The sequence below is a fragment of the Myotis daubentonii genome, chromosome X (genome assembly GCF_963259705.1).
Source record: "Myotis daubentonii chromosome X, mMyoDau2.1, whole genome shotgun sequence".
Classification (NCBI taxonomy): Eukaryota; Metazoa; Chordata; class Mammalia; order Chiroptera; family Vespertilionidae; genus Myotis; species Myotis daubentonii.
In genome coordinates this window covers 14,650,626-14,668,444 of record NC_081861.1, presented here as the reverse complement: position 1 = coordinate 14,668,444, position 17,819 = coordinate 14,650,626, and the positions used below count along the sequence as shown (strand labels likewise).

The 17,819-nt window shown below is 37.0% G+C and overlaps 1 protein-coding gene across 2 annotated transcripts in view; it reads left to right on the top strand.

Annotated features, from left to right (window-relative positions):
* Nucleotides 1-17,819, top strand: part of LOC132225186 (transmembrane protein 185A) — a 42,450-nt gene that overhangs the window by 9,729 nt on the left and 14,902 nt on the right. Inside the window, exons 1-3 of one of the 2 annotated variants that reach the window (XM_059680475.1) lie at nucleotides 15,100-15,217; nucleotides 16,738-16,778; nucleotides 17,331-17,538. In XM_059680475.1, coding sequence (XP_059536458.1) covers nucleotides 15,143-15,217; nucleotides 16,738-16,778; nucleotides 17,331-17,538 — 324 coding nt within the window. In that variant the 5' untranslated portion in view covers nucleotides 15,100-15,142. Of the gene's footprint in view, nucleotides 1-15,040; nucleotides 15,218-16,737; nucleotides 16,779-17,330; nucleotides 17,539-17,819 lie in introns of those variants that run through there. The other variant, XM_059680474.1, reaches the window with a different exon arrangement.

The window sequence follows — 17,819 nt, the reverse complement described above, 5'->3', positions numbered from 1 at the left end:
TTCATGTCCATAGTTTCTTTAGGAACTTTGTCTACTTTATCTATTTTGATATAATAGTAGTATGTAGAAGCCCGCAATGAGAATATGTCCGCATATTCTAAAATAAAAATTGTCAGGTTATTTTCATATTCTATGGCAGTGGTTCTCAACCTTCTGGCCCTTTAAATACAGTTCCTCATGTTGTGACCCAACCATAAAATTATTTTCATTGCTACTTCATAACTGTAATGTTGCTACTGTTATGAATCATAATGTAAATATCTGATATGCAGGATGGTCTTAGGCGACCCTGGTGAAAGGGTCTTTCGACCACCAAAGGGGTCGCGACCCACAGGTTGAGAACCGCTGTTCTATGGTCATGTTGTTAGTTTTTTATTACTTAGATTTTCCTTATTAATCATTTTTCTATTTTAATTCTTTTTTTGAAATCTGATTTATTAAATTGCTGTACTAGTAAACTGCTTCTCTTTCCTTACCCAGGCATGATGAACCTTTGTCATCTCTTTTCTTGTAGTTTGTTTGACATTTCACATTGGTTGCAAGTGTGACTCTTAAATGCAACAGATTTAGATTTTATTTTTTAATCCAGCAAGTGACCTTTGTTATTATTGGACTGTGGTAGGCAGAGCAATGACATGCCCCTCCCCCCCCCCCCAAATATTCCCTCATCATAATCCTTAGAACCTGGAAGTATGTTCTGTTACCTGGCAGAGAGAAACTAAGGTAGCAGATGGAATTCAGGTTGCTAATCAGCTTACCTGAAAATAGGGAAATCATTCTGGATCATCTGGTTGGACCCATAATCACAGGTCTTAAATGGAGAAAGGGGAGGCAGAAGAGTAGGTCAGAGTGAGTCAGTGTGAGGAGAACTGGACTCTCCACTGCTGGCTTTGAAACTGGAGCCTAGGGCCATGAGCCAAGGGGCTATGAGGCAGCCTCTACAAGTTGAGACAGGGAAACTCTCTCCTAGAGTCTCAGGAAGGATCACAGCCCTGGTGATGCCTTGATTTTAGCCCAGTGAGACCCATTTCAGATTTTTAATATCCAGAACTGGAAAGATAATAAGTTTGTGCTTTTTAAGGCACTAGGTGGGTGGCAATTTTGTATGGCAGCAATAGAAAACTAATAAAAAGACATTCACCCTATTTCTATTTTCCAGCCCTAGTATTTGAATTGGGAGTAATATTTTGTACTACTATTTGTCCTCTTGTAAGTTCATTATGTATCCTTCCTAATTTTCATTTTTCATGTAATAGGCCCAGAACTCCTATTTTTCCTTTAGACCAGTGGTTCTCAACCTTGGCTGCACATTAGAATCACCTGGGAACCTTTTTAAAATCCTGATTTCTGGGCCACATCCTCCAGAAATTCAGTTTCTTTGTTACTAATGTTGTGGCCCCACCCCATAAGAAAGAAACAGAATTTCCGGAGGATGAGGCCCAGAAATCAGGATTTTAAAAAGATTCCCAGGTGATTCTAATGTGCAGCCAAGGTTGAGAACCACTGCTTTAGACTATCTCAAAACATAATAATCTCTTTTACAACATCTTACACATTTTGGTACTTATATTTTTATTATTTCCACTATTTTCTTCTATTAAAGAAAACTCTCTTTTAGGAAAGATAATGAATTTAACTTACAGGGTTTATCTCCCCCTAACTCATCTTTTTTTTTTTTTTTTTTAAGTCTGAAACTCCTTTAGAAAAATTTTACCTTTACATATTATCTAATTTACTTATGAATCCTATGTTTATCATTCTCCTTTCATTTATTGATGTTCTAAATCACTTATTTCTTTTATTTTAATTTTAGGATCTCACAGTGATTTAATCTAAAATATGAAGGGAGAGGTTTGTTTCTATGTAAAGTCAAATAGGATTGCCTGGATAGGGATTTGTGCCCAGAAAGAAAAATAGAATGGAGCCACAGGGAACAAGAGAGTTAATGACATCACCAGCCCTCAACTTCTGTTCTAGTTACTGAAAGAGCACCAGGGCTCCACTTCCAGCTGCATATCACTTACAGTCAAACCATGGTTGGTTCTCAGTTCTCAAATCTCTCCCATCTCGAACAATTCAGTTCTAGACCAAGTTGTTCATGGAAAAAATGTCTTAGTTTTTTCTAACAAAACTTCAGTTCTGACCTGACAACCCTGTAATGCTGACACATCAGCATGACAAAAAGCGTCTCTCAGGCCACTAACAAAGGAGAGAATGTGAGTCATTTACCATGCTGTGAATATTTTCGTTTCTTTTTTTTTCTTTTGTTGCTGGTGAAATGGAAAATCAGCACAATTTTAAAACATTAAGAGTGCTAATGTTGCTAATAGTATGAAAGAAACAATGTTCACAGACAATTGAAGAGGTGGAAAAACTGTTGTTGATTTGATGAAAGGCAAAGCAATAGGCAGGTGACAGCATTTCTGAGGCAATGATATGTGAAAGAGGAAGATGCTGCACCCAGTGCTGAAAGTGATTTGTTTAAGGCTAGCAGGGGGTGTTTCCATAAATTTAAGAAAAGAAGTGTTTGTTTATAGATTTAATAGTGCATTAGACATCTAATGTATATAAGAAAGGTTAAAATAGGGAATCAGCTAGAGGTGGGGAACGGATTATTCAATTTACATTATTTCAAATGGGGAAAATGATTCAGTTTTCTAACAAATAGCTTCTGGGAACAGCCTTCCGGAACAAATTATGTTCCTGAACCGAGGTTCCACTGTATTTCTTTTAAATATTGTTTGTTTTTAAGTTCATTGTTTCTGGTAATGATATGTATTGCTGAATTTGGTTGACAAATGGGTTCTGATTTTCTAGATTTTGAATTTCCCCCTGTACTTTCAGAGAGAAAAAGTCATCTCAACTGGTTATTTCTCTATTTGTGGCGCTCACTCCATTTTTATTAGTTGTGAGTCCCCACTTTCTTCTCCAAAGTCTAGGGATGCAGTCGTTCACTTGGCATCTTTCAGTGGCAGCTCTTTTTTTCTTTGCAGCAGCTTGTAAAAGCCTCCCTTCGTCTTTGAGCATTAATAATCATAAGTAACATGCATCTAGTGCAGCAGTTATCAAGCTATTTTCCACAGACACCTGGGGGCCCTTGAGAACCTTTCCAGGGGTCTGCAAGTCACAGTTATTTGCATAATAATACTAAGACATTCTTTGCCTCCATCTCTGGGTTGACATTTATACTGATGGTGCAAAAGCAGTGGTGGGTAAACTGATGGCACCTGAACACAAATCACACTGGTGAGAGGAAACTGTACAAGTCCTCTCTGGATTATTCACCATTGTGCTTGCACTTTTTAAAAAAAGGGCAGCTTTACTTAGGAATGTTCTTTTTTTTTGTTGTTTTTTTTTAAAAATATATTTTATTGATTTTTTACAGAGAGGAAGGGAGAGAGATAGAGAGCCAGAAACATCGATGAGAGAGAAACATCGATCAGCTGCCTCCTGCACATCTCCCACTGGGGATGTGCCCGCAACTCAGGTACATGCCCTTGACCGGAATCGAACCCGGGACCCTTTAGTCCGCAGGCCTACGCTCTATCCACTGAGCCAAACCGGTTTTGGCGGAATGTTCTTGACAAAACAGAAAAAAATACCAATCTCATTCAGTCTTAGCCCTTGCATATACATTGTTTTCGTATTCCATGTGACAAAACAGAAAGAATACATAAAGGCCCTCTGCTGTATACTGAAATACAGTAGTTGACTCAAGGAAAAACACTTGTGTACCTAAGTTGCAAGCTGCTATTTTCATGGAACATCGTTTTTATCTGGGCCTGTAGTTGTTTGTATTAGGGTATTTGACAGCAATTTACTCAAAAATGCAAATGAACCTGTCACTTCAAGGAAAACAACTGATGGTGTTTATCCAAATGGTAAAATTTGAGCTTTCAAGGGAAAATCAGAATATTTGAAATGTTATATCCACCATCATGAGCTTGAGAGTCTCCCAATACATAAAGTATTTCTGATAAAGTGGGTTGTGATAATAACTAATATGATTTTTTACTATTATATAGTGGAATATGTCAACATTTGAAAGTCCTTTATTACTCAGTGAACCAGTATTTTCCAGAAGCTCATTGATAGGGTTTCAAATTCCACACTACAGTCAACCTTCCAGAAACTATCACTGCTTCAGCTTTGGTATTCTATCAAAGAAGAATATCTACTATTATCCGAAAGAGCTATTAAAATATTTAGTTCTTTTCTAACTGCATATCTCTGTGAGGCCAGATTTTTTTCATATGCTTGAATAAAAACAACATATTGCAACAGAATGATTGCAGATGTTGATATTAGAATCTATGAATCTTCTATGAAGCCAGACACTTAAAATATTGCAAAACTATAAGAACAATTTTGGAAAATAGTTTTTAATTAAAATTATTTTACTTGTATTAAGATATGAATTTATTATTTATTTTTAAAACATTCTTTTTATTCTTTTTTGTATTTTTAAATATGTTTTTATTGATTTTTAGAGAGAGAGAGGAAGGGAGAGGAAGAGAGAAAAACATCGACCTGCTGCCTCCAGCACAACCCCCACTAGGGATCAAGCTCGCAACCCGGCATGTGCAGCATGTGCCCTGACCATGGATCGAACTGAGGACCTCTTGGTGCATGGGACTACACTCAACCAACTGATCCAGGGCTATTATTTATTTTTAATTAATGTTTTTAAACAACAGTTTAAAAATTTGATAGGTATAACACACAAACAAAGCTGTTTGGGATACTCATTAATTTTTAAGATTGTAAAGGAATCCTGATACAAAATATTTCGAGAACTACTCATTTAGTGATTTACACAACACACTTTTCATACTCATGATCTTACATTCAAAACCACTTTATAAGGTACATATTATCCAGATATTGTAGAGCAGAATACCACAACACAAAAAGGATATATATATATACATATATATATATATACATATATATATGTATATATGTATATATGTATGTATGTATGTATATGTAAGTATATATGTATATGTATATATGTATATGTATATGTGTATATATATATATATATATATATATATATATATATATATATATATGGGTAGCAACTTCTCCAAATCACTGCAGTTTTGCTTCAGAGTTGAGTTTTGTAGGTCTCCTTTCCTTACAACACCCCCTTTTTTCCAATTGACATTCCTTACGGTGTTTTTCATAATACAAAGTATATGTAATACACAGTGCATGAACTGTGCAAAAAGATCAGCAATCATACGTAAAAAGTGTGAAGACTGTCCTTAATCTTCCCTGCTGGAGATCGCTATTCATCCACAGTGTATATCTATCTGGATGCTTTTCCAAAAAATGTTGAATTATCAGTATAAAGTTATTTGTGTATAGTATTCAATTGAAAATATTTTGGAGCCTGGGCTGGGTGGTTCAATTGGTTGGAGCATCATCAGTACACCAAAAGGATGCAGGTTAAATCCCCAGTCTGCTCAAGCTTAGAGGAGAGAACCCATCTATGTTTCCCTCTCTCTCTCTCTCTCTCCTCTCCCTCTTTTGGCGTCAAATAGATCTTCATTTGTATTCCAGCTCTGAGCTGCTAGCTGCTTGAACAAGTTAACATCTAAGCTTTCTTCATCTGTAAAAGGGAAATAGTCAGAGTGTCTCCTTTATAGGGTTGCTGTGAGGCTTAAATGAGATAATGCATGAGAAACTGCACAGTACCTGACATTCCACAAACATCTAGTAAATGTTACCTGTTGATGTTGCTTGTGTGTGTAGGTAGATCAATAGGTATGCCAGGTTTATGCAAGTAAATTTTACATGCAGTAAAACTTATCCATTTTTAGTGCACAGTCCTATGAGTTTTAATAAATCCATTCACTTGTAAAACCACCACCCAAAGGTATAGAAGAGTTTTATTGCTGAAAAAACTTCCCTCATGTCCTTTGTTGTCAATCTTTCCCCCAACACAGCCACTGGTAACCACACTGATCTGTGTTTTGTATCTGTATGTTTGCCTTTCCAGAATGTCAAATAAAAGGAGTCATACATTATATTGTGTCTTCAGTATAAGTAATTTTGCTTAGCATAGTGCATTTGAGGTTTGTCCATGTTGTTACATGCATCCCTAGTTTGTTAGTTTTTACTACTGATTAGTGTTCCATTGAATAGATATGCCACAATTGGTTTAACTGTTTACCAGTTTATGGACATTTGGGTTGTTTCGAGTGGCTATTATGAATAAAGCTGCTTTGAACATTTGAATACAAGTCTTTGTGTGCACATTTGTTTTTCTTTTTCTTGAGTAAATACCTAGACATGGGATTGCTGGGTCATAAGGTAAGTATGCACTTAATTATATAAGAAACTGCAGAAGTGTTTTCTAAAGTGGCTGTACTGTTCTGCATTCCCACCAGCAATATATGAAGGGTTCCAGTTGCTCTGTATCCTTAGAAACAATTGCCATAATTAATTATTTTATTTTTAGCCATTGTGGTGAGTAGGTAGTTTTATCTCATTGTTGTTTTAATTTGCATTTCCTTACTATACGAAAATATTGAGTATCTTTTCACGTGCTTATATGCCTTTTATGTAACTTTTTGATGGAATATCTGTTCTTATTTTTTCTGCTATTTTTAATCAGATTTTTTTAGTTATAAACGTTCTTTACGTATGCTGGACATAGGTACTTTGTCAGATATGTTTTCAGAATATGCTCTCCCAGTTTGTGGCTTGGTTTGTCATTTTTTAAATTGTGTCTTTTGGAGTGTAAAAGTTTTTAATTTTGAAGAAGTCCAATTTTGTATCCCATCTAAGAAATCTTTACCTAATCCTAGGTGGCAATTATTTTTTCCCCTATGCTTTCTAGACATTTTGTAGTTTTGGTGATTACATTTAGGTTTGTGATCTATTTCATGTAAATTTTTGTATATGCTGTGAGGTTAAGGGTCTAGGTGTATTTTTCCCATCTATCCAGTTGATTCAGTAGTAGTTTTTAAAACACAATTCTTTCTCCATTGAGTTGCCCTGGCAAAAGTTAACTGGCCATGTATGTATAGGTCTGTTTTGGACTCTATTCTGTTCTCTGTGTAATACCATTGTCTTGATTATTGTAGTTTTATAAGCCTTGAAAGCATGTAGTATAGGTTCTCCAACTTTGTTCTTTTTAACAATTGTTTGCCCATTCTAGGTTCTTTGCATTTTCATGTAACTTTCGAATCAGTATGCCAATTTCTAGAAAAGAGACTGCTGGAATTTTTAATGGGATTGCACTGAATCTGTAGAGTAATTGGATGAGTGGTGCAAGGCAAATAATGGCCCTTAAAGATATCCACTTCTTAAACCATGGCAAAAAGGTGCTAATTACCTTATATGCCAGAATGTGATTAAATTAAAGATCTCTTATTGGAAGAGTATGCTGGGTTATCCACGTGGACCATAATGTATTCATAGGTTTCCATATAAGAAGGAGGTAAAAGAGATGCTATTAGGAGGAGAAGGCAATTTGATGGAAACAGACAGATTTGAAAATGCTACACTGCTGGATTTGATAATGGAGGAAGGGGCCCAAGGAGTACAAGTAATGAAGCTTTAGAAACTGGGAAAAGCAAGGAATGGATTCTCCCCTAGTCTCTGGAGGAATCGGGGCCCTTAGTTGTAACTGAGTGAAACCCATTTTAGACCTCCGAACTATAAGAGAATAAATGTGTGCTGTTTTGAGCCATCATGTTGGTGGTAATTTGCTATAGCAAACATAGGAAACTAATACACAGAGGATGTAAATCTTAACAATAATGAAAATTTATATCTATAAACATGGTATATCTCTCCATTTATTTAGATATTTAATTTTTCCTTGGTAGTGTTTGGTAGGTTTCAGTGTACAAGTCCTGCACATATTTTGTTACATTTATCTATAAGTATTTGATATTTTGATGTTGTAAATTTTATTTTTAGGATAGTTTTAGATTTATAGGAAAGTTGCAATAAATGATAGTTTAAATGTTTCAGTATTCAATGTCTTATTGCTAGCATATAAAAATGCAATAATATTTTTGGTACATTTACTCTGTACTTTGCAACTTTGCCTAGTTCACTTATTAGATTTAGTAGCTGATTTGGGAATTTTTACATATACAGTCGTATTGTTTGCAAAGAACAAATGTACTCCTTCCTTTCAAATCTTTATTCCTTTTATTTCTTTTTTCTTGTGTTATCATTGTGGTAGGACATCTAGTACAATATTGAATAGATGTATTGAAGTGGACACAATTGCCTGTTTACAATCTTAGGGGGAAATTATTATCTTTCACTATTAAGTATTATCTTTCACTATTAAGTATTAGGGTTTTTTAAATAGATATTCTTCTACTTCTAATTTGTTTAGAGCTTTGAAGTTGAATGGGTAGTGAATTATGTCAAATGCTTTTTCTAGGGCTATTGATATAATCGTATTTTTTTTTCTTTTTCATGCTATTAATACTACACATTTTATTAATTGATCTCAAATGTTGAGTCAAGCTTTCAATCCTGGCACCAACCACACTTGATCATAATGCCATATATGTGTGTGTGTGTGTGTGTGTGTGTGTGTGTGTGTGTGTAAATTGACCATCCCTCCGCTATACTCACCAGCCAATCAGGAGTGAGTATGCAAATTAAACCAACAAAGATGGCAGGCTGATTTGCATACACAGGCACTGGGCGGAGAATGGAGCGGCTTGGGGAACTTGGTTCCCCAAGCCACCAGACAGAGAGTAGAGAGGGAGAGCTGGAGGCTTGGAGGACCTGGCAGAGTGGGAGGCCACGGGATGGTGACAGAGCAGGAAGGGAAAACCAAGAGCACAGGGAGCACCAGGAATTCTGGGAATAGTAGTTCTGGTGGCAGCCCCAGGACTGGAAGCAGAAGCCCAGAGCATGGGGAGCACCAGGAATGTTGGGAATCGTAGTTCTGGTGGCAGGCAGATCTCTTAGACCAGCTGTGGGCAAACTAAGGCCCGTTTGAAATGAATAAAACTTAAAAAAAAAGACCGTACCCTTTTATGTAATGATGTTTACTTTGAATTTATATTAGTTCACACAAACACTCCATCCATGCTTTTGTTCCGGCCCTCCAGTCCAGTTTAAGAACCCATTGTGGCCCTCGAGTCAAAAAGTGTGCCCACCCCTGTCTTAGACACTAGAGCAGCGGTTCTCAACCTGTGGGTCGCGACCCCTTTGGGGGTCGAACGACCCTTTCACAGGGGTCGCCTAATACCATCGGAAAACACATATAGCATATGAGATATTTACATTAGGATTCATAACACTAGCAAAATTACAGTTATGAAGTAGCAACGAAAATAATTTTATGGTAGGTAGTCACTACAACATGAGGAACTGTATTAAAGGGTCGCGGCATTAGGAAGGTTGAGAACCACTGCACTAGAGCAAAGTGAGCCTGGAGTAAGTTACTGTTGTGGTGAGGAATGGAGGGAAAGCAAAGTTGAGAGACATGAGCAAAATCAAAGTGTCTAGGAAAGATTAAAGGGAAGATACCCTAAAACTTCTGGGAAATCTCCACCAATGAAGCAAAGAAAAAAAAAGCCTCTATTATTCTGTGAACAACAAACCAAACTGAGTTGGGGTCTCAGACAGTTTGCTCATATGATTGAAAAGACAGACAGAAACTCCCGGATTGGAGAGGGCTCCCAGATTGGAGAGGGTGCAGGTCAGGCTAAAGGACCCCCATACCCCCTCCCAGTGCACAAATGTTGTGCACTGGCCCTCTACTGTGTGTGTATATGGATTCAATTTGCTAATTTTAAAGGTTTTTGCATCCGTGTTCATGAAGGATACTGGTTTGTAATTTTCTTTCTTGGCCAGGTTTTGGTATCAGGGTAATGCTGGCCTCATAATATAAATTGTGAAATGTTTCTTCCTTTTCTATTTTTGCAAGAGTTAGTTAAAAAATGGTGCTATTTCTTCCTTATGTGTTTGGTAGATTTTGTCAGAGCCTGACATTTTCTTTGTTAGAAGACTTTTAACTATAATTTTAGTTATTTTAATAGTTATAGGGACATTAAAATATCTATTTCTTCTTGTGTGAACTTGGATAATGTCTTTCTTTCAAGAAATTTACTTGTACAAAGTTGTTCATAATATCCCTTTCTAATCTCTATAATGTTTGTAGGATTTGTAGAGATGTTTCTGCTTTCATTCCTGATACTGGTAATTTGTGTATACTATTTTTTCTTAGTCACTCTGGGTATAGGTTTACCAATTTTCTTGATTTTTTAAAAGAGCCAGCTTTTAGTTTCATCAGTTTTTCTCTAATGAGTTTTTACTGTATTTTATTAATTTCTGTGCTTATATTTATCATTTCCTTCCTTCTGTTTTCTTCTTTTAAATTTCCTTCTCTTCCTATTTACTTAAAATGAATCTTAGATTTTTTACTTGATATCTTTTCTAATGGAAGCATTCAATGCTACAATTTTTTTTTTAAATGTTGCTTTAGATGTCTCTTACAAATTTTGGTACATTGTATTTTCACTTTCATTTAGTCCAGAATTTTTCAGATTTTCTTTGTGTTTTTTTCTTTCACCTATGAATTATTAGAAGAGGGTTGTTTAATTTACAAGTTTCATGAAAATATTCCATATCTTATATTGATTTTTTAGTTTAATTTTATTGTGTTTAGATGTTTACTTTGTCTTATTTCAGTCCTTTTAATTTCGTAGAGGCTTGTTTTATAGCCCAGAATTCAGTCTGTCTTGGTGAATGTTCTATGTATACTTGAAAGGAATTTGTATTCTGCTGGTATTGGAAGGAATGCCTTATCAATATAAATTAGGTGAGATTGATTGATAGTGTTATTACCATCTTGTATAGCCTTAATAATTTTCTGTGTGTTTTATCAGATGAGAGAGAAGTATTAATTTCCAATAATGGTGGATATTTCTATTCTCCTTAATATTTTAAATATTAATATTTTCTACATGTATTTTGAAGTTTTGATATTAGGTACATAAATACTTACAGTTGTTAGATCCTCTTTGAAAAATTGACCTCTTTATCATTATGCACTGTCCCTGTTTGTCTCTGGTACTTTTTCTTGTTAAGAAATATGCCTTGTCTTATGTTGTGGTAGGTAGAATGTCCCCCCCACCCCCCCAAGGATATCCATGCCCTAAGCCTTGGAACCTATGAATATGTTGTTACACGGCAAAGGGGATTTTGCAGATGTATTTAGTTTTGCAATATTAGTTTATATTGCTTCCAGAACAAATTACCACAGATTTAGTGTCTTAAAACTATAAAAACTACAGATACAGCATGGCTCTGTTGGATATTCTGCTTACAGCCCTTCTGACACCTTGATTTAGAGCTTGTAAAATCAAGAAATGGGAGAACTTCACTCTTATTTATTTATATCAGCCAATAGTGAAATTGGTTTTGTTTATATCTTTTCACTTAAAGTCACAGAACCTATCAACATTAACTGAGGACTTACTATATTCCTTTCTGGAGTCTCTGGGGATTGATCTGTTTCCAGACTCATTCAAATTGTCAGAATTTAGTTCTTTGTGGTTGAAGGGCTAAAGAACCTATTTCCTTGCTACCTGTCAACCAGGATTTATTCTCAGCTTCTAGAGTCTGCTTGCATTCCTTGGCTCATGGACCTCTTACTCTGACTTCAAAGCTAGCAAAGGCAGGTCAAGTCCTTCTCATGCTTGAAATCTCTGACTTCACCTTTCTGCCTCATCTCTCTGACTTACTTATATGCAGCCTTTTGCTCTTAAATGCACATATCATTGCATTGGACCCACTTGGCTAATCGAGAATAATCTCCCTATTTTAAGGTGAACTGATGACCTGATTAGTAACCATACTTCCACCTGCAAAGTTACTTCATGGTATACCTAGATTTGTGTTTGATTGACTAACCAGAGGACAGGAATCTTGGGGAACATCTTTAGAATTCTCTGCCTACCACAGTTACAGACTTTATGATAGGAATAGTACCATGGATTATTCAGGTGGACCCAGTCTAGTTACATGAGCTCTTAAAAGCAAAGAACTTTCTTAAGAAGCAGGAGCAATATGGCAGAAGGAAATATCAGAATAATTCCAAGCATGAGAAAGATTATTTAAAAAGTATTCTTATTGATTTCAGAGAGAAAGGGACAGGGACAGAGGGATAGAAAAATCAATGATGAGAGAGAATCATTGATTGGCTGCCTCCTGCATACCTCACACTGGGGATTGAGCCAGCAACCCGGGCAAGTGCCCTGACCAGGAATTGAACCGTGACCTCCTGGTTCATAGGTTGATGCTCACCTACTGAGCCATGCTGGCCTGACAAGCATGAGAAAGATTTGATATGCTGCTGGTTTTAAGATGTAAAGGCCTATGTACAGGAATCAGAGGGAGAGAGACCTCTAGAACACAAGAGTGGCCCCCACCTGACAACTAGCAAAGAACCTTGGATCTCAGTACTACACCCACAAGAAACCAGATTGCCAACAACGTGAATGAAGGAGATCCTTCCCAGAGTCCCCTGATAAGAGCCCAGCCAACTGGCATCTTGGTTTCAGCCTTATGAGGCTCTGAGCAGAGAAACCAATGAAGCCTGTCTGGACTTCTGACATACACAACTGTGAGATAATAAAATTGTATTATTTTAAGCTTCTATTTGTGGTAGTTTGTTACAGCAGCAATAGAATACTAAAACAGATATTAATGTTGTTCACTCTAACTTTCTTTTGGTTAGTGTTTGCTTGGTATAACTTTTTTCTGGTTTTTTTTTTTTTTTTTTTTTTTTTTAGTCTATATGTGACTTTATAGATAAAGTGTGTTTCTTATTGATAGCTTACAGTTGTCTTGCTTTTTCAGTTCAATCTGACAGTCTTTGACTTTTAATTGTTATTTACATCATTTACATTTAATGTAATTGCTCATTGGGTTGGGTTTTAATTACTACTTTCTGCTACAGCCTAGAAACTGCCTCCAGACAGTAAGCTGGGACAATAATAGAGTTTGTTTATCTTCTTTGTTTTCTGTCTTTCCTTCTGCCATCAAGGTCCTTCACTGTCTGTTGTCCAGTATCTGAAAACTGTTTTTTCTTATATTTTGCCTAGTTTCTTGTTTAAGGTGGGAAGGAAAACCCCATACCTCTTATTACATAAAAAATAGAAGTCCTCAACAATGTAATTTCTAATTAATATTTTAAGGATATACTCCTCAGGAAGTTCCTTTGATATGGAAAAAGAGAAAAAGAGAGAGATAAATTTATTCAGTCATTAAAAGTATAACACATGTACTAAAATGTTACTGTATATGAACATGACAGAAGGCAGCCTTTTAATTTATTTTTAAATTAAATGAAATCTTTATTGTTGAAAGTATTACAAGTGCCCCCTTTTTCCTTCATTGACTACTTCTAGCCTGCCCTTGCCCCCGACCCCAGACCTTCACCACCCTATTGTCTATGTACATGGGTTATGCATTTATGAGTTGGTAGCCTTTTTAAAAATAGAATTGCCGGGGTCCAACCCCTGCAGGTCCAGGGGTTCCCAAAGGCGTAGACGGAGTCGGCGAAGAAGGAATGACACGGAGACAGCGTTCAGTTGGAAGAAGGAATGACACGGAGACAGCGTTCAGTTGATCAGCAGCCTAGCCAGGATCTCCAGCCAAGTTCTGGTCTCGATCTCCAGAGAGGTTCTGCTTAGGATCTCCAGCCAGGTTCTGTCCAGGTTCTCCAGGCAGGTCCAGTCACCAGGTTCTCGTCAGGCTCTCCTGCCAATCTCCGCAGTCAGGTTCAGTCCAGGATCCCCTGCCATGCTCTCTCGCCAGGCTCCGCCTCCAGGCTCCGAGGCCAGTCCCTGTCCAGGATCCTCCGGCATGCTCTCACCAGCGAAGTTCTTCTGTCCCTAGAGAACGTTCTGTGTAGGTTCTGTGCCTAGGCTCTGTCTCTTTTGGTCCTGTCTTCCAAGCCCTGTCTCCTAAGTTCTGTCTCTGAAGTTCTGTCTTGTTACATCTGTATTTATACCAGTTGATTCAATCCTATCAATCTCTATTACAAAGGTTAGGGCGTTTCTTATCTCCATTCCAGGGAGTAAAGATTATGTAGCTTAAGCATGATTGTTTGTAGTGATTAACTACCCGCCTGGCACTTAGTTAAGGAGTTTCATCCCCTCCCTGACTTCAGGGAAAAATTCCTACCTGGGGAAACAACCTTTCTCGGAGAGGTGACCTTGGTTAAAACACACAGCGCTAAGGGGAGCAAACATATTAAGAACCGTATGCCATATATGCCAGGTCCCTTGAAACAGCAAGCATGGACCGGCTCCCGGCAAATTCCCCCTTTTTTATTTTTTAAAGGCAGGCATTAAAAGAAAAACCTGAAATGCTCTCTTGTATCCATTTTAAGAGTAGGATTGGCGCTTTCCGCTACTACCTGAATCCTGATCTATCACCCCAGGGAGAGCTTGCCATTCCTGCACTTTCCCGGGGTGGAAAGGCTGCAGTGGGGTTAAGGATAATGCTCCTTGGGCCTACCTCGTCCCATGCCTTCAAAGAATTAGTCTTTGACAGAACTTGACCATTCCTAAACATGTCATTCTTTCCCAGTCTCTGTGTCTTGGTATGCCTAGTTCCTTTGTCTTGGAATGCTTCCTAATTTCACATTCTTTCCTGCCTGGCAGCTTTCCACGTATCCTCAGGAACCAGTTCCAGCGTCATCACCCCTGCTTCCCAGTGCCCATATTTTTTCTTGTGGGCTCCCATCACACCCTGCTCCATAGCACCATTATGGCACATATCATGCTGTATTACAATTATATGTTTCTGTATGGACTCCCTCTTACAGGAAGCCCTGGAAATGGAACTGATTTTAGTCTTCTTTATATTTTTCTTATCTCTTAACATAGTATGTCTTCTACATAGAACTTTTCAATAAATGATTGTGGAATTAGTGATTCTTTTCATGTGCTAAAAAATACTGCTGTTATTATTCCCCATTTTAGTATTAGATATTTGTAAATGTGAATCATCTTTAATAATTTTACTTTTCTCCTAGTAAATTCCTCATCTATGCATGTCTGCTGCTATTCTCTGTGCTACTGGCCCTTCGTCTGGATGGCATCATTCAGTGGAGTTACTGGGCTGTCTTTGCACCAATATGGCTGTGGAAGTTAATGGTCATTGTTGGAGCCTCCGTTGGAACTGGAGTCTGGGCACGAAATCCCCAGTATCGGTAATACTGCTTTATAAAACTCATCGGTCTCTATCCTGAGGGAGCAATATTTTGTTTTTCACTTTGAATAAAGTAAAGACTATTTTATTTTCTCCCTAGTCAATGTTTTATTAGAACTATTACACAAGCACACTGAGTTCTAGTCTTAAGTTTTTAAAAATTAAGGTATTCAACATGCATTTTTCTTGCAAAAGCAGTGTTATTTTGGGTGGTTCATTTCCTACCTAGCCTACAAAAGTCTATGTGATCTAAAGTTCACGCCACATATAGAACTGTTATAGCCATGCTTGACTAGGAAGTGTGAAACCACCATATTTGTAGGAGCAGTTCTACAAACCAACGTTCTAGCTCTGATCATCAGGGGTATATCCTTCTCCAATTCAGTCATGGAACTGGGGCTCTCCTTGTTCAATCTCTTAGTCCAGGGGTTTTAGGACTGTAATCAATGTGGAGGAGGTAGTTTGGCCAGGAAACAGTGAGTCCCTGGAGAGATGAGGCCCAGATGCTGTGCAGGAGAGCAGAACCTTTGGGGGCTGGGCAGGTGTGTGACCTTTACCTTCAGGTCTTCTGTGCCTTTTTCTTCTTGGATGGCTCAGCTGATTCAAGTGCCTGGACTTGACTCACTCCAACGTGTAGCCTGCTGGGGCCTGTTAGAGTCTCTCTTTACTCCTTTGTAGATACTGGAACTTCAGAAAGGATGAAAAGGAGGAATTGAGAGGAGGGCTATTCTGAACCTCAGCAGGATGGTGTGAAGTGAAGGAATGCCGTGTAGGGGAAGAACACATGCAGCTGCTAGTGTGAGAAAAGTGTAGACATTGTGACATCTCAACTTGTTTAATTCTTGGTTATTGACATTAAAATAAGCTTTAGATTATATAAAACATGTTGCCACATACATGTCCAAGAACTTAAACATAGCCACACAAAGAGCCTTGGTAGATGGGGAACATTCAAGTGTAGTTGTTTTAATGTTATTGGGGTCGGGGTTTTTTCCAGATTATTTGTGTGGCTGCAATTTTTTTTCTAACGAGATACTTTCCAATATCTATATTTACTACTACAAAAATAAAAAGTTAAATCACCGAACATGTTGGGTTCCACTAATTGATATTTAGAAACTATTTGAGCTTTTCCATCTTCATTCAATTTAATATTTTTAGAGGAAGGATATGAATTGTATGTGTGTAGTTTAATGTACTCAGTATACAGATGTGGTCGTTCTATTGTCAACAGTAGTCAAGGAAACATTGTTGGGTCTTATAGAAATAACTTTATTTTCTCTGTGTCCTAAACTCAGTTGTATTTATCATCATCAAGATACTTCATAAATGTTCATCCATATTTTGAATGAAACATTGTAGTCCTTCCAAATGTATTATGAAGCATTTTCCTGATTAGTGGCCTTATTATTTTTCTGTTGTTCATCTGGTAAGTTCATGCATGATATTTAGACAGCTAATTAAACTGATTTTGTTTAAGAACAGTTTTAACTCTTTTGCTCTTCTCTCTTTCATCTGCAGGTGTTAATTCATCCTATTGGAATAGAAAGGAAAATAAAAAGGCATTAATACTTTTTACTTGCATTTTAAAATAGCACCTAACCATAGTTAATGTATTTTCTTGAAATATAACCCACATTTGTTCATAAAGCTAGAGTTGTTTTTATAGCATTGCATGAAATGTGATGTACATGATTTTTAATTCATTAAGAAATGAGAATCATAAAATTTAAGGAATATTTGTCAGTTTTTAGCAATAGACGCAATCAGCTTGAATAATCTTGCAAGTAGTTTAAAATTATGAATAAAAGTGTTTTGTGCCTTGTCAGGGAAATAATAACTGTGCTGTTACTTCTGATAATATCCTTATATAGTTAAAACTTTAAGTCTGGTTTGGTTATAATGTTTATTTCTTATGCAGCAATTCTATTTTTGAAAGATCGACTATTAAATATCAAGTTTAAGTTAGCTTTCTGCCTGATATTTCCTTTGCTTTTTGTCCAATTTACAAATACAACTTACATTATCAACATAAGTTGGTATTTTCCCTGGAATACTTGCTTATTATGGAGACTCTGAACTGAGGGTGTTCTTCTTCTTCTGTCCCTTTTTAGAGCAGAAGGAGAAACATGTGTGGAATTTAAAGCCATGCTAATTGCAGTGGGCATCCACTTACTCCTGTTGATGTTTGAAGTGCTGGTCTGTGACAGGATTGAGCGAGGCAGCCATTTCTGGCTTCTGGTCTTCATGCCCCTGTTCTTTGTTTCCCCGGTGTCTGTTGCAGCTTGTGTTTGGGGCTTTCGACATGACAGGTCACTGGAGGTAAGATTTCTTATATTTAAGAATGATTAGTTATTGTAATGTAAATTTTTACCCTTTGTTAGGGAGAGATTGATCATTAACTCTAGATCCCAGTATATTAGGAAACAAAAGACCAGGGAAATAATCACATTGTATTTTCTTGAATTAAAACACTGATTTTTCACCCAGGTCATTAGCTTTCATCCAGCTTTGCCTATCTACCTGTTTTAGTCAGGCTTCTCATGAGAAACAAAACCAATAGGATAGATTTAGATGTAGTTGTAGCTATAAATATAAATATA